This window comes from Balaenoptera physalus (genome assembly GCF_965194825.1).
Source record: "Balaenoptera physalus genome assembly, chromosome: 16".
Lineage (NCBI taxonomy): Eukaryota > Metazoa > Chordata > Mammalia > Artiodactyla > Balaenopteridae > Balaenoptera > Balaenoptera physalus.
This window is the reverse complement of record NC_138898.1, coordinates 66,411,130-66,437,396: the sequence shown is the minus strand read 5'-3', so window position 1 is coordinate 66,437,396 and position 26,267 is coordinate 66,411,130. Positions and strand designations below refer to the sequence as shown.

The window sequence follows — 26,267 nt, the reverse complement described above, 5'->3', positions numbered from 1 at the left end:
AAAGATATCTTAAAAAAATTCTTTTTAAAATATTTGCATGGTGAGAGAATTGGGAAAGTCTGCTTTTCAACTGTCATCCTTGTTTGTATTTATAGGACAGTAGGTTTTCTAAACTCGTTGAGGCCACATGATCTTAGGAGGAAAACAGTGTTTTAAAAAGAAATAAAGCAATGGCAGACTCAACCTTGTGATTTCACTTTGTATTCGTCTCCCCCACAGCAGGTGAGGTAGTGCATAGGGTACACAAGATTGATTCTACTAGCATTTTCAGTTGGACTTTCTCTAAGAAAATCTCTGGTTATTTCCCCTGGGCCTCTTGGTTCTGGTAGCCTCTATTTTCTTTCTTTCTTTTTTTTTTTAAATTTACTTTTTATTGAAGTATAGTTGAATTACAATGTGTTAATTACTGCTGTACAGCAGAATGACTCGGTTATACATACATACATTCTTTTTCATTTTCTTTTCCATTACGGTTTATCACAGGATATTGAATATAGTTCCCTGTGCTATACAGTAGAACCTTGTTGCTTATTCTATTTTCTTTTCTTTTCTTTTTTTTTTTGGCTGCGCTGGGTCTTCGTTGCTGCCCACGGGCTTTTCTCTAGCTTAGGCGAGCGGGGGCTACTCTTCGTTGCGGTGCGTGGGCTTCTCGCGATGGCTTCTATTGTTGCGGAGCGCAGGCTCTAGGCATGCGGGCTTCAGTAGTTGCAGCATGTGGGCTCAGTAGTTGTGGCTTGCGGGCTCTAGAGTGCAGGCTCAGTAGTTGAGGCGCATGGGCTTAGTTGCTCCATGGCGTGTGGGATCTTCCCGGACCAGGGATCGAACCCACGTCCTCTGCATTGGCAGGCAGACTCTTAACCACTGCGCCACCAGGGAAGTCCCTCTATTTTCTTTTTTAAGTTTAAAACATAATAGTAAAAGGAATTCTTAAAAACAAAGTTTCCCAAAACGATTGGCTTTTTTTCGGGGCGGGGGCTGGGGAGTAGTTTTTATTTTTGGTTTAATGACATCAGTGTTTTACGAAGCTGTCAAAATAGTATAAAATTTTGTGCTTTTTTAAAAATTAAAATTGTACCACAAGTTATTGATGTTTTGAAGTTTTTGAAAATTATCTTGAAGTTAATTTTGATCGTTTAATATTCTGTTGAAATGATAAACTGTAATTTACCAACCCCCTCATAAATTGAATCTGGAGGTTGATTTTGATTATTGGTGCATTTGACGGTATAGCAGTGAACATCTTGTTGATTCAGCTTTTATTCTTCTGTTGAAATTTGGGTACACATTTTAAATTGTTTTTATGGTGCTTGACTTTTATATGTTCCTTTAACTTTTACTGAAAGTTTTCTTGATACGGTTTTTAAAGCTGGGAGCCATCTCTAAATTTACTAGATGGAGAATTGAAAATTATGTGAAGCATAAAAATATTGATCCTTATAACCCAGGACTAACTTTTCAGGTTCTGGTTGTCAGTAGTAATAACAGCTACTTTCGAAGGGAACCTACTGTGTGCTAGGTGCTTTATATGTCTCATTGTCTTCTGACATTGCAGGCAGTATTCATTAAATTGGGTAAACCAGCTACCAGAACCAGAATAGTACACTTGAGACTAAATTAGTGAACTAAAAATAAATTTGGTTTCTTAGCCATAGGATTTGGTTTATTAAATTGTAGGCTAGGCAACAAGTTCTCAAACCACAGAGTACCAGAACTTCGTTTTTTCTGGCATTAACAGAACAGTGGTATTCATGCTGATGGTTCCATTTGTAAACTAGATCATGCCCTGCCTGGCTTTTGAATGCCTGGTAATAATGTGCCTTAATTGTGGGTCAGTGAAGCCAAACTAATTGCTTGTTGGGCACTTGGATTGCCTTTTTAATTTGCTGTATAATGAGGTCCCTACCAGAAATGCACAATATGTTATCTAAATAAAACTCATTAAAATCATCTTACAAACAACAGAATGCCTGATATCTTGTCCATAATCTTGCAAATAAAAGCAAATCGAATGGCATTACAGAGAGTTGTAACTTAGAAGTACTCTTTTAAAAGTGCCTTTGTATCCATTTTGGAAGTACACATAAATGATTGCTACGGTTAATATCCGTGTGATAGGTTTTTTTTTTTTTTAAGCAAGGATTATTTTGCTTTGCGCTCTTAATATGTTTTAAATGGCAGTAATGACATGAGCTTTTGAGACGGTCACTTATTTAAGACTGTGCAGTTCACCCAGTAAGATTAGTATTCATCCAATGACTGCATTCAGTTAAAAAAAAAAAAAAAGACATCAGTGACACATTCTTAGCTCACAAAACACCAATCCATAGGGGTTACCTTTACAGTTGTGCGAACAGTTGTTCATAGGCGGTTAAGTTGGTTAGCACTCTGTAGTACTTGTTTTCTCTCAGTTTCTCTGGACCAACAAGGCAGCTCTCTGACTCTTTGATTACTAATTTTTTTCATTTAGCTAATACTTATTGAGTAGCTCCTGAGTGCCAGGAGCTGTTGTAGGTGTTGGGGGTACCAGTTTTTTTCTTCTCTTTATGATAAACATTTAGCCCTAGAGAAAAAATGTGAAGTGAATCTTAAGACCCTTTAAAATGATTTTAGAAATAGGGTAATATAATTAAGAAGCTTCTACAAAAGAATTTAATAGATGCTTATATCTTTATTTTTTTTTAGCTAAATAAACATGCCTATATCAGTCTTTTTTTAATAGAAGTTAGTCCATTATCCGTTTTTCTTTTCTTTTGGTAGGCTATTTCTCATGAGAGTCATGGATATCCCCTATCTAAACTTGGAAGGACCAGACTGTAAGTGAATTTTTATTTTCTTGTTGCATCTGCATATTTAAGTGTGTGGTCTGGAAGGGATAACAGGAAAAGTATTACTGAAGAAAGAGTTTTATTCACTTAAAAATAGCCAGTGATTTTGTGGTTGATATGAATAGTATGCTTAAGTTAATGTTACCCTTGGGCCTTGATTAACTCATCTCTTTACTTACATTTTCCAGTTTATACATGAGTTGAATTTTAAAAAAATATGTCTTCTCATCATTACTTCATTTTCACTCAGAACTCTAAATTCATAATTTTTTATAAATACATATGTAATAGATTTTAAGATGTGCTAGCCATGTCAATAACAGTACATTTTCTATTTTCCAATTATTTGAGTATGTATATATTTAAGTTTAGTGGGTGGATTTTTTTTTTTTTTCATTGAAAACCTCAGAAAGCCAGTCTATTTGGGAGGTGGTTGCTTATTCTTCTGATTATTCTTTTCCATTGCTATTTTCCTAGCCTAGTTTATTTGCCTTAATGTATGCCGATAGGCATAGAGAAATGGGTGAACTACACTTTATACTTGATGATGATAATCATTGTAATAATAGTTTGAGGACATACTGTGTTGCACTCCATATTAGACTTACGTTTGAATCTGTCATTCTCACAGCAATTCTACGAGCTGAATATCGTCATCCCCAATTTATAACCATGAGTGGCTGGAGTGGTTAGGTCTCTTGCTTAGAGTTGCACAGTTAAGTGATGGGTCTGGGATTAGAAAACAAGATTGTGACTCAGGACTGCCTCTGCTCAAACACCGTCCATTTAACTTGGACACTGCATTATTATTATTATTATTATTATTATTATTATTATAACTAAATAAACATATGGACAACTAGATTAAAATGAGAAAGTTAAATGTTTAGTGAAACTTCTTGAACAGAGCAGTCTTTTTCTTTTTTTCTTTAAATAATTTTCCCAGGAACTTCATGAGCAAAGATGTTTCTGCATAGAATTGCTAGGGTTCAAATTGTTGTGGGTTCTGTAAAGTATCAGAGCGTGAGGCCTAAGCTCAGATGGCAGTGTCCTTCCAGTCAATCCCAAGAATGCTTTCAGGGGTCACTTGGTAATCATGAGGCATTCATAACGATTCCCCAAGTTAGCCACGGCTTAGTTTCGTCAAAGAACCACTGGTCTGTTGTCCACTTTTCAGCTATCAACCTTTCATCAAAAATTTGTCTTGTAGTGCAGCCTAAACGTGATCATGTCCTCCATGTGACATTCCCCAAAGAATGGAAAACCAGCGACCTTTACCAGCTTTTCAGTGCCTTTGGTAAGTAAAGCACAAGTACAGATGTACTTTTAGGATCCTGCTCCTCTATTGGTCTAGATGGTCAAAGGTATACAGATGGCTTTAGCTTGGGCATAAACAAGGATTAATATGCAAGGTTTTAATCTCACTCATGGAATTTCTGGAGTTTGGTATGCTGCTGTCTTTGTGCTAATGTGATCTGAGGAACTTTTGCTAGCATCCCACAATAGAGTGCTATTATTAATCCATGGAAAGCAAGATACAGTTACTATGACTGCCCCTTACTGCCAACCATGGGAAATAAGTCTGGGCTAAGGATAAATTGTTTTTAAGATTAAATTCAGAGAGAATGTCTGTTTCATAAGGGCAGGCAGTTGCTGCTTGACATCGAATAGTCCAAGCAGACAAGCACAGATGTTTGAGAGGACCAAGATATGTGATATGTATGAGGTGGGGTGGTTCTTCTGTTACCTTTTTATCAGGTCAGGCGATTAGGTTAAATTGAACAGTCTTCTGATTAGGGTTTATAAAGGCCATTCTGATTGTAAGTCTTCAGTAATGTCTCTTTATTTTAACAAAGTATTTAAGCTATCATCTTTGGAAATTCATGAATAAAGTGGAGGCAGCAAAAACCTAAATGTCCAATAATAAGAATGTTCAGTGAATGTTTATGTGTCTCCCCAATAGGCTAGTATGTAACCATTTTAAAAAGAGTTGAAGAGTTTGTTAAAAGATGGTAAAGTGTTTATATTTTAACATTTATAGTAAAAAGCAGATACAAAGTAGGATTCCTGTATAACTAACATTATTTTTTTTAAACTTTGTGTAGAAATCAAACTGAAAGGGAGCATCATGCTCTTATCACTGAATGTTTTAGATAGGATTGTTTTCTTCTTGTTTATGCTTTTCTGTATTTCCTAAAATAAGCATATATTAGCTTTTGTAAGTACAAAACGTTATGCACTTAATTTTCAGGAAAGTAAGTGAACGTAGGTATATTTCTGGAAAGGTATCCTAATCTTTGCAGATAGTCTAAATGACTTCTGAAATTCTAGTCCTGCTTTTTTTTTTTTTTTGGCTGAGTTGGGTCTTCGTTGCTGTGTGCGGGCTTTCTCTAGTTGCGGCAAGTGGCAGCCGCTCTTCGTTGCAGTGCGCGGGCCTCTCATTGTGGTGGCTTCTCTTGTTGCAGAGCACGGGCTCTAGGCACGCGGGCTTCAGTAGTTGTGGCACACGGGCTTAGCTGCCCTGCGGCATGTGGGATCTTCCCAGACCGGGGCTCGAACCGGTGTCCCCTGCGTTGACAGGTGGATTCTTAGCCACTGTGCCACCAGGGAAGCCCCTATTCCTGCTTTTTAATTTAAATGCAGGTCCAGAAATGCAGTTGAGTTTCACAGCTCATTTCTTTGTAAAGCTTTTTATGTTGTTTCCCATTCTGTATTGCTCTTACCCCGATTTAGTCAAACTTTAATTGGCTAAATTAAGCAGAATGCTCTGAGTAGAATTTTTTTCATTTTAATTTAAAAAAGATAAGCTGTGTGGTATTGAACAGGTAACCTCTCTGTATCTGTGTTTCCTTCTCGGAGATGATGATGGTGATGATGATACCGCCTATTTCATAGGCATGTCATGAAGATTAAATGAGTTGATCCATGGAAGGCATTCAGAATAGTATGTGGCATATAGTAACTACTTAAGAAATCTTAAATATTATTATTTATCTAAAAAACATACAGGGTAGAGAGGTAAGGAAATAATAGTAAGTAAATTTTGTAATTGAGAAAGTCCTGGCACCCCGCTGTGCAGCAGGCAGTGAGAGTTTTTTCCTGTGGTGGAGAAACAAAACAGTTTTCAAGTATTCCTAGCCTTTGAAAATTTTAGTAGATATTAAAACATTTTTTTCATTGCTAAGTTCTGGTGATGTTTACCCATTTTTAAAAATTCCAGTTTTCTGTATTTTTTTAGGAAGACTGGTAGCGGATAGATCTCTGCTTTCCCCTTGGTTTTCTCCAGGTCCCTGCCCCACTGCTCCTCTCCTGCCTCTCCTCAGGTCTCCTGCATTCCATTCTGTTTGTGTTTCACTTTTTTTTTTTTTTGGTAATTAATGGCACACATTATTTTTTTTTAATATTTATTTATTTATTTTAATTTTTGGCTGCATCGGGTCTTAGTTGTGGCACGTGGGATCTTTCATGCAGGCTCTTCGTTGCAGCGTGGGCTTCTCTCTAGTGTGGCGCACGGGCTTCAGAGTACATGGGCTCTGTAGTTGTGGCTTGCGGGCTCAGTAGTTGCTGTGTGCGGGCTCAGTTGCCCTGCAGCATGTGGGATCTTAGTTCCCCGACCAGGGATCGAACCCGTGTCTCCTGCATTGGAAGGTAGATTCTTAACCACTGGACCACCAGGGAAGTCCCGCGTTTCACCTTTATTGAGGACTTGTCTCTGTATGTGAAAATCATTTTGTTCCACTATACTGCTTTCTGTCCCTCTGTGTTTTTCTTTTCTCTATTAGTCTGTCTTGGTTTCCTCTCTCCAATGCCTTCTTTACCTCGTCCTCCATCCCCTACCTGTTTTCTTTACCTGGTTTCTTTATCTGACCTTGAGATCATCATTGAATTTTTCTTATTTCTTGTTACATTGATTCATTTCATGTTCCCTGTTCATAATTTTCAGAGTTTGAATCTTAAAAAGAAATAGTTGTGCTTTTTTTTTTTAACATACGTGGTCTCTGATTTTTAGTAGTGATTTTTTTTTTAATATACCAGGTTCATGGATTTTGAGTCTTTTAGTACATGAACGTGGTATATTCCTTCATTTATTTAGGTCTTCATTAGTTTTTGTTTGTTTTTTTATTTTGGCCTGACGGCACGGCTTGCGGGATCTCAGTTCCCTGACCGGGGATTGAACCCAGGCCACGGCAGTGAAAGCGCCAAATCCTAACCACTAGACCACCAGGGAACTCCCTATTAGTGACCTTGATTGGAAAAAAGTCTCCAGCCCTGGCATGAGATTGGGTTGAATGATAAACTGCCTCAGGATTTAATCCAGAAGGATCTTTCTTTTGTTTTTAAAACAAATTTTTAAAGCTGCTTCTTTTTTCCTGGTTTGTCTGTTTTCTTGAAGTTGTTTTTTTTTTTTTTTTTAATTTATTTTTGGCTGCATTGGGTCTTCATTGCTGTGTGCAGGCTTTCTCCAATTGCGGTGAGCAGGGGCTACTCTTCATTGTGGTGTGCGGGCTTCTCATTGCGGTGGCTTCTCTTTGTTGTGGAGCACGGGCTCTAGGTGCATGGGCTTCAGTAGTTGTGACACATGGGCTCAGTAGTTGTGGCACATGGGCTTAGTTGCTCTGTGGCATGTGGGATCTTCCCGGACCAGGGCTCAAACCTGTATCCCCTGCACTGGCAGGCGGATTCTTATCACTGAGCCACCAGGGAAGCCCCTTTCTTGAAGTTTTAACTGAAATAGCTGCAGTGGTAGATTTAAGTTTTAGTTCTCTGTTGTGCTGAGATTTTGATCAAATTTTAAACTAGCACCTCATCTCTCTTTAAATTGATGGATATTCTGAAATATATCAGATGTACAAATGGAATCTGATAGCTGTCTAAATGGTTAAATGCTTACTTTTAATTCACTGTTACAGGTAACATTCAGATATCCTGGATCAATGACACATCAGCATTTGTTTCTCTCAGCCAACCTGAACAAGTACCAATTGGTAAGTCTTTTGGACCTTTGTTTTGTGTATTAATGAGAAGTGGGAGCTTGCCCACTTCCCAGTCTAAACGCTGTGGGTTCAGTCAGCTGATTCACAGATGTTGCTGCCTGGTTTGTTTTGAGCTTGTCTCTAAAATAAAGGAAATAATTAGTAAGTATCATGTGTAGATGAGAAAATAAGACAAATGTATTGATTCCTTAGATATACTATATCATATACTTTTTACTTTTCTATTCCTTTCCCATTGCCCTTTTTCTGAAATGATTCGTATGTTTACTATTTGAGGGTTAGAAATAGCAAATTGAGAGGAATAGGGGACAGACACCAAAAGGTGATCCCTGTATTGACCTGTTTGCCTCTGTACTTTTCCCATTTATTTATAAATTTTTGTGGTTTATTTATTCCATTAAACTTGTATCAAATACTTGTTTTATGAACAAATAAACTGAAAGATATTTTATTTGCTTCTAAATTAGGATTGTAAAAAGGTGGAATGCTACCTCTCTTATTGTTGGACCCTAAATGATTTTGATATTAACCATCACAAAACAGTCTATTTTCTTAGGATGAAAAGCTATTGAGTTAAATATTGAAGAAAATATATATTGTTAAGCTGCTTCTTCAGACAGATTTCAAGTTCCCTGGTGCTTAGTAATGTAATTTTTCTTTTTATTAAATGAAGTGCCACAGACTAAAACTATATAACTCTGATAATGTAGCTATATGAGCAATTATATGAAAATTTCTACAAATACACAAATTCAGGTCAGAGTGTTTTTGGTATTTAAAAAAAATTATATAACCATTGCAGGAATATATGCTATGTTATAGAAATGAAAAGTTTAGGCTCTGGAGTCATATTAGTACACTACCTTTGGTTGTGTGACCTTGGACACAGTATTTAACCTTGATAAGCTTCTGCTTATCTCTATAAACTGAGGATGATGTTATGGATTTTTTAGGGTTATTATGAGGACTGCATGAGATGATTATGTTTATAAAGCTTGGCATCACTATGAACTTTTATTATGGTTATTTAGCAGTAGATTTCAATGTGAAATGTACTTCAGGAGCTCATGACACCAGGAACAATGTTGGATCCAGGGTGTGAATGATATTGCTAGTTAAATTGTTTTTAATATTTGCTTATTTCTGTGACCCATCCCCCCACAATCCTTAGAAAGACAGTTTACCTGGAATCCAAAGGGATTGACTTATTAGAGAATTGTTAGTGGGGGGCAGGGACCCTGAGATTAAGACTGTAGTGAGACTTCAGTGTAGATGAGAGAACACTGAATGTTAACTCCCCACCCGAAATCTTGTCACGCCTCCCCTGCTCACTCAGTGTCACACTTCAGCTTCCTTGCTGGTCACTCTCAGGAGCCGTGCAGTGGGAGAGAAGGGGATGCATAGGCTTTGAAGCCACGCTGACACGGGGAGTAGTAACCTGCCTCCACCACCTGTCAGCCATGCATTTTTGGGCATGTTACATAAACTCTCTAAGCCTCAGTTTCCTTGTTTGAGTGACGCAGATGATGATAGTTAGTTCCTTTGTGAAATGAGATCATGGATGTTAAGTTCCCAGCAAAGAGCCTGGCACTCCACCAGCAGTGCTTGACAATTGGTAGTAATTATTGAAATACTTGCTTGGCCTCCCTTGCTATGAACCGTAAACATGAGTGTGTGTAAATCTGAAATTTGTAAGACACTAGTGAATAGTGCTTAGTTGAAAATACAAGTATAATTCCTTGTTTATGTGTGTGAGGTGTCAGAGCTTCTTTTTTTTTTTTATAAACTTATTTATTTGTTTATTTTTGGCTGTGTTGGGTCTTCGTTTTTGTGCGAGGCCTTTCTCTAGTTGTGGCGAGCGGGGGCCACTCTTCATCGCAGCGCGGGCCTCTCACTGTTGTGGCCTCTCTTGTTGCGGAGCACAGGCTCCAGACACGCAGGCTCAGTAGTTGTGGCTCACGGGCCTAGTTGCTCCGTGGCATGTGGGATCTTCCCAGACCAGGGCTCGAACCCGTGTCCCCTGCATTGGCAGGCAGATTCTCAACCACTGCGCCACCAGGGAAGCCCGAGCTTCTTTTATTGTTCCTGTTATACCATATTTGACGTGCAATAATGATTACTCCCTTACTTATTATTGAAAGTGTCTTTCAATAGTACAGTAGCTTTTAAGCTCAGTATTTTATTCAGTGATACCTGAAATCAGGGAGCTACATTTCAGAATCATGTAGGCACAGAAGTCCTCTGATTTGCTTGTTTACCCATCTTATTCTCTATTGGATCCTCCTCTTGTGCCTGGCACATGCCGTGGCGTGAGTAGATAGATGTGTGTGTGAACGGGCGATGTGGGGAGTAGGCCAAGATGAAACTGTGACCTTCTTACCTTTTTTCCTCCTAGGTAAAGAAGTTAGATGACTGTTGTCTTTTGATACATGCAGCTGTACTAGTAAAGCCTAATTTTCCATGATAGTCTCTTTTTTGACACAAACGACAACTCTTAACATAAATCCCTGGCGGTGCACGTACTGTGCCTATGACCGCAATTTCTTTGCCAGCAGCCATCTTTTACTCAACCACCCCCCACCCCCGGGGCTTGGCTTCGTCTAACTTGCCTCCTCGTCTCTGCCTAAACATCCGTGTCTTCAGGTGTTTTCTCTGGCTCCCTTTGCAGGGGATCAGCCCCCGTTCTCTGTGCTAGCCTGGTATCCTTTCTTAACATACCTTGCTTGGTTGTCTTCCCAGATAGACTGAGAGCAGGGACCATATCTCTTGTTTGCCATTGTGTTTTCAGTGCTTAGGGTCGTAATGTCTGATGTTAGTAAGTGTATGTTAAATAGTTGTTGAGCTGAATAAATGACATTCAAGGTGTTATGACTTAGAAACGCCGTTTTGCGCCTGATGGTTGTATCTCATGTCTCTCGCCTTTTGCTGTGATTTCTGAAATTATGCAGATGTTTCCCTGAAAGACAATGTAAAATTTGTTTTTTATAGTGGTAATTTTACCAATGAGAGAGACCCAGGGTATCTAATGTGCCGCAAATCCTATTAATGTTATCTTAAACAAATTACTTATTCATTTCAGTGGAAACAGAGGGCTTGTTAGATCAATAACGTAATGTTGGAAAAATCATTAAATGCCTATTTATATAGCAGCTTGTAATGGCTTCTTTGGCTCGGTTACAAACTATTTTTGATTTACACTTATGGAGTTGCTTTTTAACTGACACCTGCCTTTTTCTTTTGGTAGTGCTAAGTCTAATCAAGATTTCTTTAAAGCCATTTTCATGAATATGAAAACTCTTTTTCAGGTCTATTGAAATTATTAAAACTCTTCTACTGAGTGCCATTTAGTTCGATTCCTGTTGCGTTTTGTTTGCTGCTGCTGTGAAGATAAAAGAGTCCTTGGTTGCTTTGGGGTTCAGATAGTGAAAACCCATCCAAGCCATATTTTCATATTCTTCCCCTCTGGCTTTTCAGGGAAGGCAGCACGTGGCCAGTGTGGGACTTGATGCCCTGGAGGAGATCACTTAGCCTCACCCTTTGAGAATTTTTCTCAGAGTAATCGAATAAGAAATCACCTGTAATTGGTCACATCTGAATACCTCAGACACATTTAGGATTTTTATATATCTAATATAGTTTTGTTAAATGGGGAAAAGAGCTCAACAATATTTCAAATGTATTAGCCCTTCCTAGTCATACTCTAAATAGTTAGACATTGTCTTGAGTGTCCTTAGATACATTATAAGGCATTATCTCTCTGCCTGTAAGTTTTATAGAAACAGCTTGAGGAAAATAACCTTTTCATTTGTTTTGAAAAGCCGGAGATTAGAGTACACCATGAATACTACAGAAAAATATTAAAAAGCAAAAATTGATGAAGGCACTTTAGTAGAGGTAAAAACCTAATGGTTATTTTGTAAAGCCAGCCCCAATTCAGGGAGTTATAGAAATTCCCGATATACTGCCTTAGGAGCTTGTTCAGGATGATTTGTTGGGATGGGGGGAGGTACTTGGCTTCACAGCTTCACTTCAGTCCACAGTATGAGTGTGCTTATATAAAATCATCCTTTTAAAAGCGTTAGCTTTTGATTGTGCTGAACAGATAAATATTAGAGTTGTTTTACGACTTTTGAGGCAATTATTCAGTACTGGATTTGCTAAAAGGCTGCTTATAACTTTAAACTTTACCTGTGCTTTTTGTTAGCCTTTTAACGTTTACCGAATCTGTAGTGATAACTGTTTTTCATTCGTGGGATTGATTTGTGTTCTCATTTTTCCTCAATCACTCTAGCTAGGGGTTCCTGATTTTGTTGCTCTCTTCAAAGAACCAGCTTTTGGCTTACTTCATTTTTCTCTGTTGTTTGCTGGTGTCTGTTTTGTTGGTTTCTGCTTTTTTGTTTTCTTCTTCTTTTTTTTTTTTTTTTAACTTGCTTTGGGTTTACTTTGCTCTTCTTTTCCAGTTTCTTGAGGTAGAACGTTATGTGATTTTTTTTTTTTTTAAGTCTTTAAAATTTTTTGAGCCTGGCTTCCTATAGTTTAGCAGTCAGCCCGTGATTGGTCAGGTGTTGTGCTTGAACACCTGGAGCCAGTAAAGCTCTCACCGTTTGCCAACGAGGTTGGGGAACATTTGGCATCCAACCTTCAAGCAGTTCACAGTCTGCTCCAGGTTTCACTTTCGGCTGGACCTCCATTCTCTGGTGTGAGGGCACAAGGCCTCAAGCCCAGCTAACAGTGTGTACGTAGCTAAAACTCTCTCCCAGTCATTGATTTTGACCTCCTTTTGTTTCTAATACGAGCATTTAAAGCTATAAATTATCCTGTAAGCACTGTTGCAGGTGCATCCCATCAATTATATGTTGCTTTCATTTTCGTTAAGTTAGATACATTTTTCTAATTGCTCCTTTGACCCTGATTATTTAGAAGTGTGTTGTTTAATTTCCAAGTACTTAGAATTTTCCTAATTTCTTATTGTTGCTAATTTGTAATTTAATTCTGTTGTGACTAGAAATTTTAATATGATTTTAGTCCTTTTAAATGTACTGAAATTTGCTTTATGGCCTAGCATTAGATATGACCTATCTTGCTGAATGTACTATGTACACTTGTAAAGAATGTGAATTCTGCAGTATAATGTTTGATCTATTGATATAAATATCACTGTTGTTCAGATATTGTGTCTTTACTGATGTTTTATTTAGCAGTTCTGCCAGTTTTTGAGAGAGGGTGTTAAAATCTCCTATGATTGTGGAATTGTCTGTTTCCCCCTTTAATTTTGTCATTTTTCCTGTCATATATTTTGAGGCTGTGTTATTAGGTATGTGCACATTTATGATTGTTTTGTCTTTCTGGTAAATTGACTCCTTTATCATTATGAAATGCCCTTCTTTATCTTTTGTATTACTATTATTTTTAAGTCTAATCTGATATTAATATAGTCAGTCTGTCCTTCTTGTGTTTTTAATGTTTGGCTGGTATATCCTTTTTCTGCCATTTACTATCAACCCATCTGTGTATATATAAAATAGTCTCTTGTAGACAGCATATAGTTGGGTCTTGCTTTTTATTAATCCATTCTGATAACTCTGAATTTTTATTGGAGTATTTAGTCCACTGACATTTAACGTAATTATTTATATGGTTAGGCTTGTCATTTTAAAGTTTGTTTTTTGTTTAGTCCCTCTGTTTTTTGTTCCTTTGTTTCCCCCTTTCCTGTCTTCTTTTGGATTTTTTGAAATTTTTAAGAAGAATTCCATTTTAATTTCTGTATTGGCTTTTTAGTGCTATACCTATTTGCATTATTTTTTTGTGGTTGCTTTAGAAATTTCAATATATATCCACTTAGAGTTCATATTCTCACATAGAAGGTAGAAACCTTACATCCATATAGGTCCATTTACTCCAATTCCTGTTGTCTTCCGGGCTGTAATTGGCATATGTATTACACGTGCTTTGATTATAAATCCCACAAAGTGGTGTTATAGTTTTGCTTTAAGCAGTCATATGTATTTTAAGAAATTAAAAGGGGGACTTCCCTGGTGGTCCAGTGGCTAAGACTCTGTACTCCCAGTGCAGGGGGGCCTTGGTTCAATCCCTGGTCAGGGAACTAGATCCCTCATGCTGCAACTAAAAATCCCGCATGCCACAGCTAAGACCCGGCACAGCTAAATAAATAAATAAATATTTTAAAAATTAAAAGGATAATTCAGAAAATTTACCCAGGTATTTACTATTTCAGATGTCTTCATTCATTCCTGAAGATCCAAGTTTCTTCAGGGTATCGCCTGAAGAACTTCCTTCAGTATTTCTTACAGCGCTGGTGTGGTGGCAACAGATTCTCTTAGTTTTTCTTTATCTGAAAATGTCTTTATTTTGCCTTCATTCATGTAGAATATTTTAGCTGGATATAGAATTCTGGTCTTTTCTTTCAGCATTTTAAAGATGTTCCATTGTCTTCTGGCCTCCATGGTTTCTGATGACAAGGCTGCAGTCATTTGAATCATTGTTGCCCTCTATGTAACGGATTGTTTTTCTCTGGCTACTTTAAAGATGTTCTCTTTACCGTTGATTTTTTAGCAGTTTGAATATGATGTACTTTGGCACGGCTTTCTTTGTAATTATCCTATTGGGGTTGACTGAGCTTCTTGAATGTATAGATTTATGTCTTCTACCAGATTTGGGAAGTTTTTAGACATTATTCAAATATTTTTTTCCTGTTCTGTATTCTCTTGCCTCTCCATTTGGGACTTCAACTACCTACATGTGGGAGACCTTTTGCTATTGTTCCTGTGTTTCCTGATGCTCTCTTCATTTTTTTCTACCTTCTTTTTTTTTCTCTTCTTCAGATTGGATAATTTCTGTTTATCTACAAGGGCACTGACTCTTCCCTCAATCATCATTATTCTGCTATTAAGCCCATCCAGTGAATTTTTAATTTCATATATTGTATTTTTCAATTCTATATTTCCATCCAGTTTATTTTAACCTTTTCTGTTTCTTGTTGAGATTTCCTATCTTTTATTTTGAGCCTATATTCCTTTATGTCAATGAACATATTCAGAATAGCTCTTTTAAAGTCTTTGTCTAATAATTCCAACATCTGTGTCACCTAGGTGTTGGTACCTATTGATTACCTTTCTTTTGAGAATAGACCACATTTTCCTGGCTCTTCATATGTTCAGTAATTTGGGATTGTTTCCTGGACGTTTTGAATGTTCTTTTGTGGACTCTGGATTCACTTATATTCCTCAGAAGAGTGTTGATGTTTTCATTTTAGTTTTAGTGGGCAATTAGCTAAAACTACGAACCCCTTCATGCTTGTGGGAAGTGGTTCAGATCTTAGCTCAGATTGCTTTCAGTCTGCCACATGCATGGTTAAGGGTGAGCCGGGGACGTGGGCTATCTTTACACCACATTTGGAGTTCCCATTCTCTGGTTTCCTCTCTTCAAGGATTCCTGCCTCATTCTGTGTTGCCACTGGTTGCCCCTTGCGTCTTCCCCTGACTCCTCCTACCAGAAAGACATACTCTTTGCCCTTTTTGCTACAGATTCCCTTTAAGGCAGAGTCACATCCAAAAAAAAAAAAAAAAACAACCCAGGAAATTCACTCTGTGGCAGTTTGCTTCCTCCAAGATTTGACTCTGCTCCAAAATCTCCGTGTTTCTGCTTCTGTTCCAGAGCCCTTTGATACTTGTTTTTAGCATTTTTTTCCAGAGCTTATGTTGTCATCAGCAGAAAGGTCAGTTTGTTAGGAGGTGGAATGCCTTACCTTTGCTTTTTAATTGTTACCCTAATAGCATCTACATTTGACACAAAACTTCCTGCCGTATTATACCATGCTGTACTACCTCTTTCTCTGTTTAATAACATTTTAAGAAAATTTAATGTTAATGCATTAAAAACCTGCTACTTACCTCCTTTAACCAATTAAAAGTGACTTAAGTTCAGTTCCTTTCAAATACACATATATACTGAGGAACAATATCCTGACAAAGTATTTGGTGTTTTGCTTCCATCTGTGCTACTTTTCATAGTTGGCTCGTGTGTTACTGTATATTTATTCTTGTCGAAGAGGAAATGCACAAAACAGTCAAGAAAGAACCAAAAAACAAATGATGTTTTTTCTTGCATGTTAATTTTCCTAATCTTAAACTGTATGTAGAGTTGGCTTACAACAATTATATTGAATTATAAATTTATAGCAATAAATAAATGAGTTCAACTATGACATGACTTTTTAAAATAAAAAGCTTGTTTTGGAGAGAGGGGATGGGTGACAACTTGTGGGTTAAAATGCTACATGATTTTTATTCTATAAGTACTGAAACCTGGAAACAATATATTTGTTTTTATATAGACAAGATTTTTTTTATTGTATTGGCTTATGGAGTACTTTAGTTTGGTAAAGGAAAATCGTTATTAGTAAGAAGCATGCATGTCTATATGTTTTGCGTAGATATCTTCTCATTTGAAAAGTTGTAAGAGCAACTGACTCTTTTCTTTCGCTCTCTAAATCGCTTAATCCACGAAAGGCACTGTGGAAATTTTTAATAATATTTATTAAGAACCTCCTTGTTTTACTAATTCCCTTATGTGTTTAATCTTGAGAATTAGCAGCTTTATGCATCTCTGCTATGAAATCTGTATCAGGCAGATTTATTTAAGAGCGTGACAGTAACTTGGACTCTTCCTAATTAAGGCATTAGCTGGTGTGAGAATAGGGCAGAAAGCTTCCTGACTGCCAGATAAGGCTTCCCAGGTTCTTGATATAATTGCCAGCATTAAAGCATCAATGAGGAAGAGTCCTGTGGCAGTTAGAATGTAACCAGGAGAAATGCAGTGTTTGTGCTTCAGAGGCTGAATCTTCATATTCTGTTAAATTGCTTGTTGTCCAAAGTATTGGGTTTGATTTTTTGTGTTTTGTGTTTAGGGGCCATGTTATCTGGCTCTAAGAATGTTTGCTTTGTCAGAATATTCAGGAAACCTATCAAATTTAGTTATAATGTCATTTGTTAAAAAATTGCTTTTGTGGTGCTTTCCCGCCTCCAGTTTTAGAAGTAAATCAAACTCCCTGTTGAAAATGTGAGAAATATTTGAAATTACAAAGAAGAAAACAATTCAACCATGGTCTCTCCATGTAGATATGAATACTAACAATATTTTGGTTAGTGTTTCCTGTCGGTTGTTTTTCTCTGTCTAGATGAGTGTTTTCATAACATTTTTAATACTACTTGAGACCTGACTTTAAATGCATTTTTGGATCTGCTTTTTTAGTTAACATTATGTCACAAGCATTTTCCATGCCATTACACATTTTTCTAGAAGAGTTTCCTTTTAATGGATGCATTATATTTCATTGTATAGGTACATGTAACTTATTTAACTATATCCCTTTTGGATGTTTAAGTTATATCCAAATTTTTACTATTTTAAATTAATTCTTTTTTTAAAATTAATTAATTAATTAATTTATGGCTACATTGGGTCTCCGTTGCTGTGTGCAGGCTTTCTCTAGTTGCGGCAAGCGGGGGCTACTCTTCGTTGCGGTGCATTGGCTTCTCATTGTGGTGGCTTCTCTTGTTGCAGAGCACATGCTCTAGGCGTGTGGGCTTCAGTAGTTGTGGCGAGCGGGCTCCACAGCACAGGCTCAGTAGTTGTGGCACGTGGGCTTAGTTGCTCCACAGCATGTGGGATCTTCCCGGGCCAGGGCTCGAACCTGTGTCCCCTTCATTGGCAGGCAGATTCTTAACCACTGCACCACCAGGGAAGTCCTTAAGTTAATTCTTTAATGAGCAGCTTTGTCTTTGTTTATATCTCTGATTATTTTATTAAAATAAATTCTGAAGACATGAAATCATTGGGTCCATAATGATGATCTTAAAAAAAAAATCTGAAACAACTCATTTGTACCTCTTTCTTATTAAACAGTGATCATTTTTGTTAATGGAAAGATTTTAAAGTACCAAAAAATTAAAAATTTCTGTAATGCCCCTCTCTTTATTAACAAAGATAATTGCAATAGTATTTGAGATTTACTTTTCAACTGTGTATATTATATTTAAGTATATATTTCATCTTAATATTTTATTCTTTGCATATTGTTTTACTGTGTGTTCTTTTAACTTACCAGTGCTTCATGTCTATGTAATAAGCTCTTTTTTTGTGTTTAGTTGAATAACATTTCATCGTATGAAGGTATCATCGTTTATTTAACCAGTTCTTTGCTGGACGCTTAATTTAAACAGTTTTAGGACTCTTGACTCCTATTTCAAAATAAGCTTTTATTTATTCTTTGTATTGAGTGTTAGAATCATTCTGTCAGGGTCACTCAAAAAGCCCACTGGGATTTTTCACTGCTGTTTTAACAAATTAATTCCATTGACGTCTTTATTTAGAAATATTCAGTCTTTATGACCAGGAATATGTATCTTTTCATTTACTCAGAAAATTTTGTGCATCTTTGAATGTAGTTGTATGTTTCATTGTTCTTGTTGTTTTTATCATACATACTTTTCAAGATTATGTAGAGTAAGTTAGAAAGCGGGTTCCATTGTGCCTGATTTAGTACCACAGCCACAGTCAGCTCTCGGGAAGTATTTTAGGATGGTGGTGGTTTTAGGAAATTTGAAGCAGTGAGATTAATCGGCCTGATTGCTCTTAGGCCACTGAGAGACTAAGGTTGAGAATTCAACACAGACCCTGCATCTCTGATTCTTATTCTTGAGGCTTCAAATGCTGTTTGTTGTTGTTTTGTCACCAGAAGTAATGAACTGGTTGATTAAATAGGCTAGCTGTGTTAGTCTTTACGTGTTAGCATTGTTTTCTCAGACATGATTCCTATTGTCTGCAACCTTACTATTTTAAAGAAATGAAATAAATTTGCTATTAGCAAATTTGAAATACTATAGGTGAAATGATTTTGTACCACTTCAGTGGCTGTTTCAGAATATTACTTTGTTACAAAAAATGTTACCAGCGAATCTCCTGGGGTGGTGAAATTACAGGAAAATTTTACTTTCGTGTGTTTTTTTTTCTGTCTTCTGTTTTTCTTTAGGACAGATATTACCTATGTACTAAAATATTTAAATTTAAGAATAAAGTCATAGGACTTTCTTTTTTATATGTGCGGGGGCACAGCAAAAGGAAACGTCCTGCTTCTGAAATGCTTAGACGTCTAGCATATTGTTGACTGTAGTTATTTTATGGTATCTTTTTTCTAAGCATGAAATTTACGGAATTAGTTTCTCTGGATTTTCCTTCTTCAACTTTTTGGCTTAAATCTGCTATTCTGGGAAGGTGGATATGAAACATTTTTGATTTGTGATGTTTGTTGATAATATTTCCACTGTTGACTATTTTTGCAACCTGTCTTTTCTTGTTTATCCTGGGAAGAAGCCCAAACATCACTTTAGTAGCAGGGTAAATGTCACTTCATCATGTTGAGCAAAAATGCCAGAAAATGCTAGGCCACTGAAGTGTTAACGTGGTGGTTACTCTAGCACTTCAGACCAGGGTTTTACCTTAACTTCTACACCTCATGTCAACATGTCTAGATACTTAAGAGTGTTTTTCAGGTTTCATGATTATAAAAAGCAAGCATGGATCAAAATAACTGTTTAGTAATAAGGCTTTATATTACACTGTCCAACTAGTAGGAATGTCTTTTGTTCTTCCTTAATGTGAATTGGAGTAACGTGGGGAACATCATAGAGATTTGTTTTCTAATTGCTTCAAAGGCAGAGGAGCAAACTGCTAAAGTATTGGGAAAAGGAACATAGAAAAGACACCAACATATGAAAATAAAACTTTGAAACTGAGACTTTTTTTCTCACAAATCCTTTATTGGTATTATATAGATAATTTAAAGGAAAAGGAAATAAATTTTTGTAGCGTATTATTTAGCAAAAATGTATGAGCTACTTATAGGACATCTACTGATTTTAGTAATTGTTGTTTCCCCAAATATGAATTGCGTTATAGCGTGAGCAGGGTCACATTTAGGTGTGCATTTTTGTAATTATAGGTTCAGATGGATGTAAGCCTTATTAATTTATCAATGTGTATTGCTAGATACCTTGTATTTTTATGTTCAGTGTTCTTTACAGTAACAACAGAGAAGAGAATAATTATGAGGTATTTTGCAAGTTTTTTTTAAAAAGATGTGTTTCTGGGAATTCCCTGGTGGTCCAGTGGTTAGGACTCCACGCTTCCACTGCAGGGGACATGAGTTCGATCCCTGGTCGGGGAACTAAGATGCTGTAAGCCAAGTGGCGCAAACAAAAAAAAAGGGGGGGTTTCATTTGAAAGCTGCAGTGTTAATCTTTGCATAAATATTTGCCTGTCTACTGTTGAAGAACCAAGGGACTGAATTTAGATGGGGAATAGAGATGAAATAATAAGCATTTCTGCACTCAAGGAATTCATGGTCTAGTGAGGCAGACGGATATCTAGACAACTAGTGCATCAGTACACGCTGGGGGCTGTGATAAGGTACACTGCTCAGAGAGGGAGAACCAGTTCAGACTGACATGAAGACACAGAAGAGGGTTAACAAGGAAGGCTTCCTGGAGGAGGTGGTGCCTGTGCTGATCCTAATAATGAGTTGGAGTTAGCCTAGTAGAAGAAACCTGAGAAAGCTCTGGTAAAGAGTGGGACCAGCACATCCTTTGGTTTGATTGGAACAGGGGGTACATGTGATACAGTGGCTGGAGAGGAAGTTAGAAGGTGGAAACATGAAATGTCTGTGTTAAAATTAGGAGTTTGCATCTTATCCCTTGTACAAGCCTTCTGTAATGTTGATTTGGGATAGTCTTTTTTTTTTTTTAATTAATTAATTAATTTGTTTATTTATGGCTGTGTTGGGTCTTCGTTTCTGTGCGAGAGCTTTCTCCAGTTGCGGCAAGCAGGGGCCACTCTTCATCGCGTTGCGCGGGCCTCTCACTATCGCAGCCTCTCTTGTTGCGGAGCACAAGCTCCAGACGCGCAGGCTCAGTAATTGTGGCTCACGGGCCCAGTTGCTCCGCAGCATGTGGGATCTTCCCAGACCAGGGCTTGAACCCGTGTCCCCTGCATTGGCAGGCAGATTCTCAACCACTGCGCCACCAGGGAAGCCCCTTGGGATAGTCTTTTAATTCAAGTTTCAAAATAATATATTGCATCTTACTGGTTTTCTTTTAGGTCTGAGGCTTTCAAAAGAATTTCCAGGTATGGAGTGCTTAGTTTGTCAACTTGAGCTGTTCTTGTAAAGCCTGAGTGCTGTCAGAGGTGGCATCCCTGATGGCACTCTTCCACGTTGTGTTGGTGGCATTGTAGCACAGGGTCAAAAATCGATGGATATATTCGAGCAGGTTCTATTTATTTTTAAATGTCTAGGAGGTTGGTGTTTGCATTTACTCTAGTTCAGAGCCTTCTCTTAGAGACTGAGGCCAAATTGAATTTATCTGGGAACCTGCCACATTTACAAATGCTACGCAGAATAATAAATGGGCCATTGGCTTCCAAGAATCGGTGACAGTGCACTTCAGTTCCTAATTTAGAGTTCACGAAAATTATCCCTTGACAAATAAGATTGCAAGAAAAGAAATCCTACTTGACGGATTCATCTTTGGACAAACATGTAAATATTGTTTACACAAATGATACTGGAGCAAGTCACGGTGGGAGAGAATAATGGAATGAATGAATGAATCAGTGCATACAGATGGCAAGTGTTTCGTGTTCAGAGGAAGGGAAGATGGCTTACTTAGGGCTTATCATATAGTGTTCAATTGTCCCATCCAGGAGACTTGACTTCTTGAAGTGGGGACTGCCTCTTAGTCATTATTTTACATCCTTGGTATTTGGGACAGTGCTGGGAAGAGTTGGGGAAGGCTTTGAGAAGAGGCCTTGATGGGGTCCTTAAGAGAAGGCTGATTCTGAGTTAACAGAGAAGAAAGATGATCGTGCAGGCAGAGCCGATGTCGGCAGGAATGTGGATGTTTACGACACAATTTGTCAGGCTGGCTCACCCTCTCACTGGTCTGTGAAATCATTTTAGTGAGTGTGACCAGCTTTTTTATAAAAGGAAAAAGTTAGAAAATGTCAGAGTGAGTCCCATCTAATAAAGATAGGTTTGCTTTTTTTTTCTTTTGTCTTTTTTTTTTTTTTAACAAACCCTTGTGTTGAGGGCTTAGGTTTGCTTTTATTAATGTAAGTTTTTTCCAGGTATAAATCTGTACATGCAGGAATACATGTATGTGTACCGGGTTGTAATAAAAATGTATCATTGTAGCTCATGGTCAAAAAAGTTTGGGGCTTCCCTGGTGGCGCAGTGGTTGAGAATCTGCCTGCCAATGCAGGGGACACAGGTTCGAGCCCTGGTCTGGGAGGATCCCACGTGCTGCGGAGCGGCTAGGCCCGTGAGCCGCAATTGCTGAGCCTGCTCGTCTGGAGCCTGTGCTCCGCAACAAGAGAGGCTGCGATAGTGAGAGGCCCGCGCACGGCGATGAAGAGTGGCTCCCGCCTGCCACAACTAGAGAAAGCCCTCGCACAGAAATGAAGACCCAACACAGCCATCAATCAATCAATCAATCAATCAATCAATCAATCAATCAATCAATAAATAAGTTTGAATTCAGATGGTTTAGGAGACAGGTAAAGTTTTTATGTAATGGAGAGTCTTCTCTTCCGTTTATGCAGAGCACTGTGGCAGGTGTTAGCAGTAGGGAGGAAGTAAAGGTGACTCTGACAAAGATCTCCATCCTCAGGTGCTTCCTGTCTCTAGACCAGTGTGGGGCTGGGGATTCGTGTGGACAGCATCTGGCAGGAGTGCTCATTCCTTCATTCTTACATCTCCGTGGACCGGGAGGAGACATCCACACTTCTCACCCAGAGAGGAACATTGTAGCTAAAGTGTCTGACCCCCTCCATCCCCCTTGCTTGCTCTTCCTCATGGAAGGAGGCCAGTGGCGTATCTGATGGGTGAAATTAGGAAGAGGCTGACACCCAAGGGCCTTTTTGACCAGTGGTAGGGTCACTGCATTGAAGAAGGCAGGCCTAGAAAACCAGCGTCTGGGGTCTCTTCCTAATCTTGAGATTAGGAAATAGTTTAGTTTTTAGAGGTTCCTAGCAACTGTCAGGTCTTTTCACTGATGGGGGTCTCCTGGTCTGGATTTCTGTAGGGGTGGTATTGGCTATGGTAGGAAGCCCTGTTTGGACCTCAGGCCCCAAATCCATCTCCAACACAATCTACTAAGGGGTCTTATGCTTTGGGGGAACATAAAGACGATGCTGTGTTGTCGTCAGTTCCTCCATCTTTCCAACAACTTGTTAGAACCCATAAGAGAGGATGATGTTCCCTAAGTGCCAACTGGTACTAGTGGGAGATACGGTTGGAAAGGATGAGATTCTGAGGGCCTTGATCGCTGCCTCATCAAATTTCAACTCTGTGTGTGAGCAGCAGAGAGCCTTTTGGTGCACCCAGAGGTGTGTGGGTGTGAGTGTGGGTGATGACATGATAAGGAATTTCTTTCATAAGGATGATGGGTTCTGCAGTGTGGGAGAACTGAGAGGCTGGCCGTGGCTGCACCGTTTCCGGAAGTAGAATGGCAACCAGTAATGACCTACAGTTAAAGTTTTTTCTGTTCTGTGATTGGTTCGTGAGGCTGTTTGTTTACTACCGACATTATTTGGATTTTGCAGACACTAAATTTTCTAACTTGCCCCTCTTCTGTGTTACGAAACTGTTGAAGTGCTTTTTTAAGTCCAGGTGTGACTTTCTCTGTCTTCATTCCATTTCACTGACCAGAAGATGGTGCTGTCGTGCTGGCAACGAATCCGCCTTTCCCTCTTCTAGTAAAACTTGTCACCTAAATGCTTATTCATGCTAGGCAATGTGGACACTTAGAGCATGCCCTTTCCACAATGTAAACCTCATGCAGTACGGCAGCAGTTAGGCAACATTTGCGGGATCAAAAACCTTCAGAGTCGAGCCTAGAGAAACCTACCACAAGGGTCTCCGTTAGGTGCTTGCTCAGGGCCACCTTTGCACTCAGAGTAAAGTGACACTCTTGTAGGAGTCAGGATGAAGACCTCTGTTATTTGCTATTTGATCTGTGTGTAGTCTTCCAGGATTTGGTTTGAAGATTTATGAATAGAGAGAAAATATTTTTTCCTCTTTTCTTTTTGGAAAAGATCTGAGTACCTAGAGGAAAACTCATGAATTAAAGTTTACCAGAAATACTGTGCTCAATTCAATGTTTCACTGGATACTCAATTAATTGAATTACCCAAGCAACGTCTCAACTTATTTTAGCCTTTTGGAAGAAACCCAGGTGGTATGATGGACTTGGAGTAAAATTGGGTGTGTGATCTTGGGTGCTTGACTTAACTTCTCTGAGCCTTCAGCTGTAAAATCAAGATGAGAAAATGCATTTTTCAGGGCTGGGAAGAACTGATGGAGGGGTAATAAAGGTAATGTTCTCACACAATGCCTGGCACTAGCTGCTTATTTAACGTGCACTTCTTGCCCTATCCCATCCCCATTCAGAAACCCAGACATTAAAATAGCATTACCGAATTGATTTTATAAAAAGCGTGCATTGCCGCATCGTGGAAACTGTGGTGTAAACCTCGTAGAATGATGTGTCCCTCAGATAGAAGTACCCTCCAGTTAAAGTCTTCTCCCACCTGCACCTTTTCAACACAAGACCAAAACTGCTGCCCAAATGATTTTTAGTTGTCTGTCCTTTGCTTTCCCGTGGCTTCCTGCGTTGCTGTTCTAATTTGTCATTTACCAGTTGCAGTTAGGGGTCTCCCTCGGAGCCTACTCGGGGCCCTCACTTCACTAGTTCCTGGAGCCTCTTTCTGTTACAGAGGTCAGCATTAGAGTAGGTTTGCATGTAATGCGAGGACTCTACAGACACAGAAGTTTGTAAGATTTGCTGTAAGGTCGGTCTACGGATTTATTCCCAGAGTCAGTTTGGGAGGCTGGTTTGGGCATGGTCTTAAAAAGTACAGTCAGTCCTCATTATGCACAGATTCTGTGTTTGTGAATTCACCTACTCGTTAAAATTTTTTCGTAACCTCAAAATAAGCACTCACGGAGCTTTTGTGGTCGTTCCTGGACATGTGCAGAGCGGTGGAAATGTGAGTCTCCCAACGCACGCGGTACCCAGTTGAGGTTGAACAAGGCGATGCTTCTCATTGCAGCTCGTACTGTAAACAAGGGTCCTTTTCACAGTCTATTTATTGCCACTTTTTTCACATTTTTGTGCTTTCTGTTGGCGATTTTTGCCATTTGAAATGCCCCCTCCCCCCAATCATGGGGCCAGAGTGCTGTCTGTGTTCCCCAGCACGAGAAGACTGATGTGCCTTACGGAGAAAATGTGTTAGAGAAGCCGCATTCGGGCATGAGTTACAGTCCGTTGTTGCTGAGTTCAGTAGTAGTGAGTCAGCAACGTATGTTAAATAAGGTATCTTTAAACAGAAGTACCCGTAAAACAGGAGTGTGTGTTGATTGGTTTAAGAAAGTGCTGTGGCCGAAGGCTCGCAGGAACCTAGCTCTAGTCTCCCCTGGGGAGCAGTGGTTCCATGTTGGAGGATGCTTGATAAAGCATCGTAAGGAGCGCGAATACTGAGACTCTGTTCCTTTCTGCCTTCATTTCTCCTCCTCGGTGTTCCACCCAGTGCCCTTAGGCAAAAGGATTGTGGGCTGCCTACTTGTTATTTGTTTTTCAGGGAGAGCTGCGAGAGAGTCCTGGCTCCTGCCGGATAGGAACACTGCTGCAGAAACGGGCTGCTGCAGGGCGCCCAGCCTTGCCTGGCCCAGCGGGCAGCCCGGGCAGTAACTGGCACAGGGGTGGTGGGCTTCTCCAAGTGCTGGATAATTAGGTGGATGGAGACCGAGGAGCTTCATTTGGTGAGATGAGAACCAGGAGCCGTCTCCTCAGTTTATCGTGACTTTGGGCATTTGTTCTTATTACAGTTGTATGGCTAAAGGATCGAGGGTGAACATCTGTGCCTATAATTCCTACAGCTGTTGAATTTGACTTTCGTTGAAGGTGATTTGTCTTTATTTCTTCTTTTTCTTGATACCATATTTCTGCAGATGAATCCTCTCGTTGTAGATTTCCATCTTACCTTTTCTGTTGTGTGGTGAGGTTTGAGAAAACCCAGGATGTGTGGTTCACCTTGGCAGCCTCTTCATTTCAGCAGAATTTAACTTGCATATTGGTCCCTTTAGAAGAGAAGGGGCCTGGGATGGGAGAGAAGAGTAAAAAGCTATGGAAGATTCACTTAATGCCTTTGGCAGGTACTTGGAGAAAGCAATGTGCAGCAGATTTGGTTGAAGGGCACTTGCCATCCCATTACGCAGTCTTTCTTTTCACCTCTGTACACGTAACACATAGTCCAGTCTTTCCCAAGTGGAGCCCACAGTTAAGGAAAGTGTCACTTTTAGATCTGTTAGGCTAAT

At 38.9% G+C, this 26,267-nt stretch overlaps 1 protein-coding gene across 5 annotated transcripts in view; it reads left to right on the top strand.

The window, feature by feature from the left end:
• Positions 1 to 26,267, top strand: part of PARN (poly(A)-specific ribonuclease) — a 159,947-nt gene that overhangs the window by 51,608 nt on the left and 82,072 nt on the right. For all 5 annotated transcript variants that reach the window (XM_082429669.1, XM_082429668.1, XM_082429667.1 and 2 more), the window contains 3 exons: positions 2,758 to 2,813; positions 4,036 to 4,122; positions 7,736 to 7,810. In XM_082429669.1, the coding sequence (XP_082285795.1) occupies positions 2,758 to 2,813; positions 4,036 to 4,122; positions 7,736 to 7,810 (218 nt within the window). The remainder of the gene's footprint in view (positions 1 to 2,757; positions 2,814 to 4,035; positions 4,123 to 7,735; positions 7,811 to 26,267) is intronic.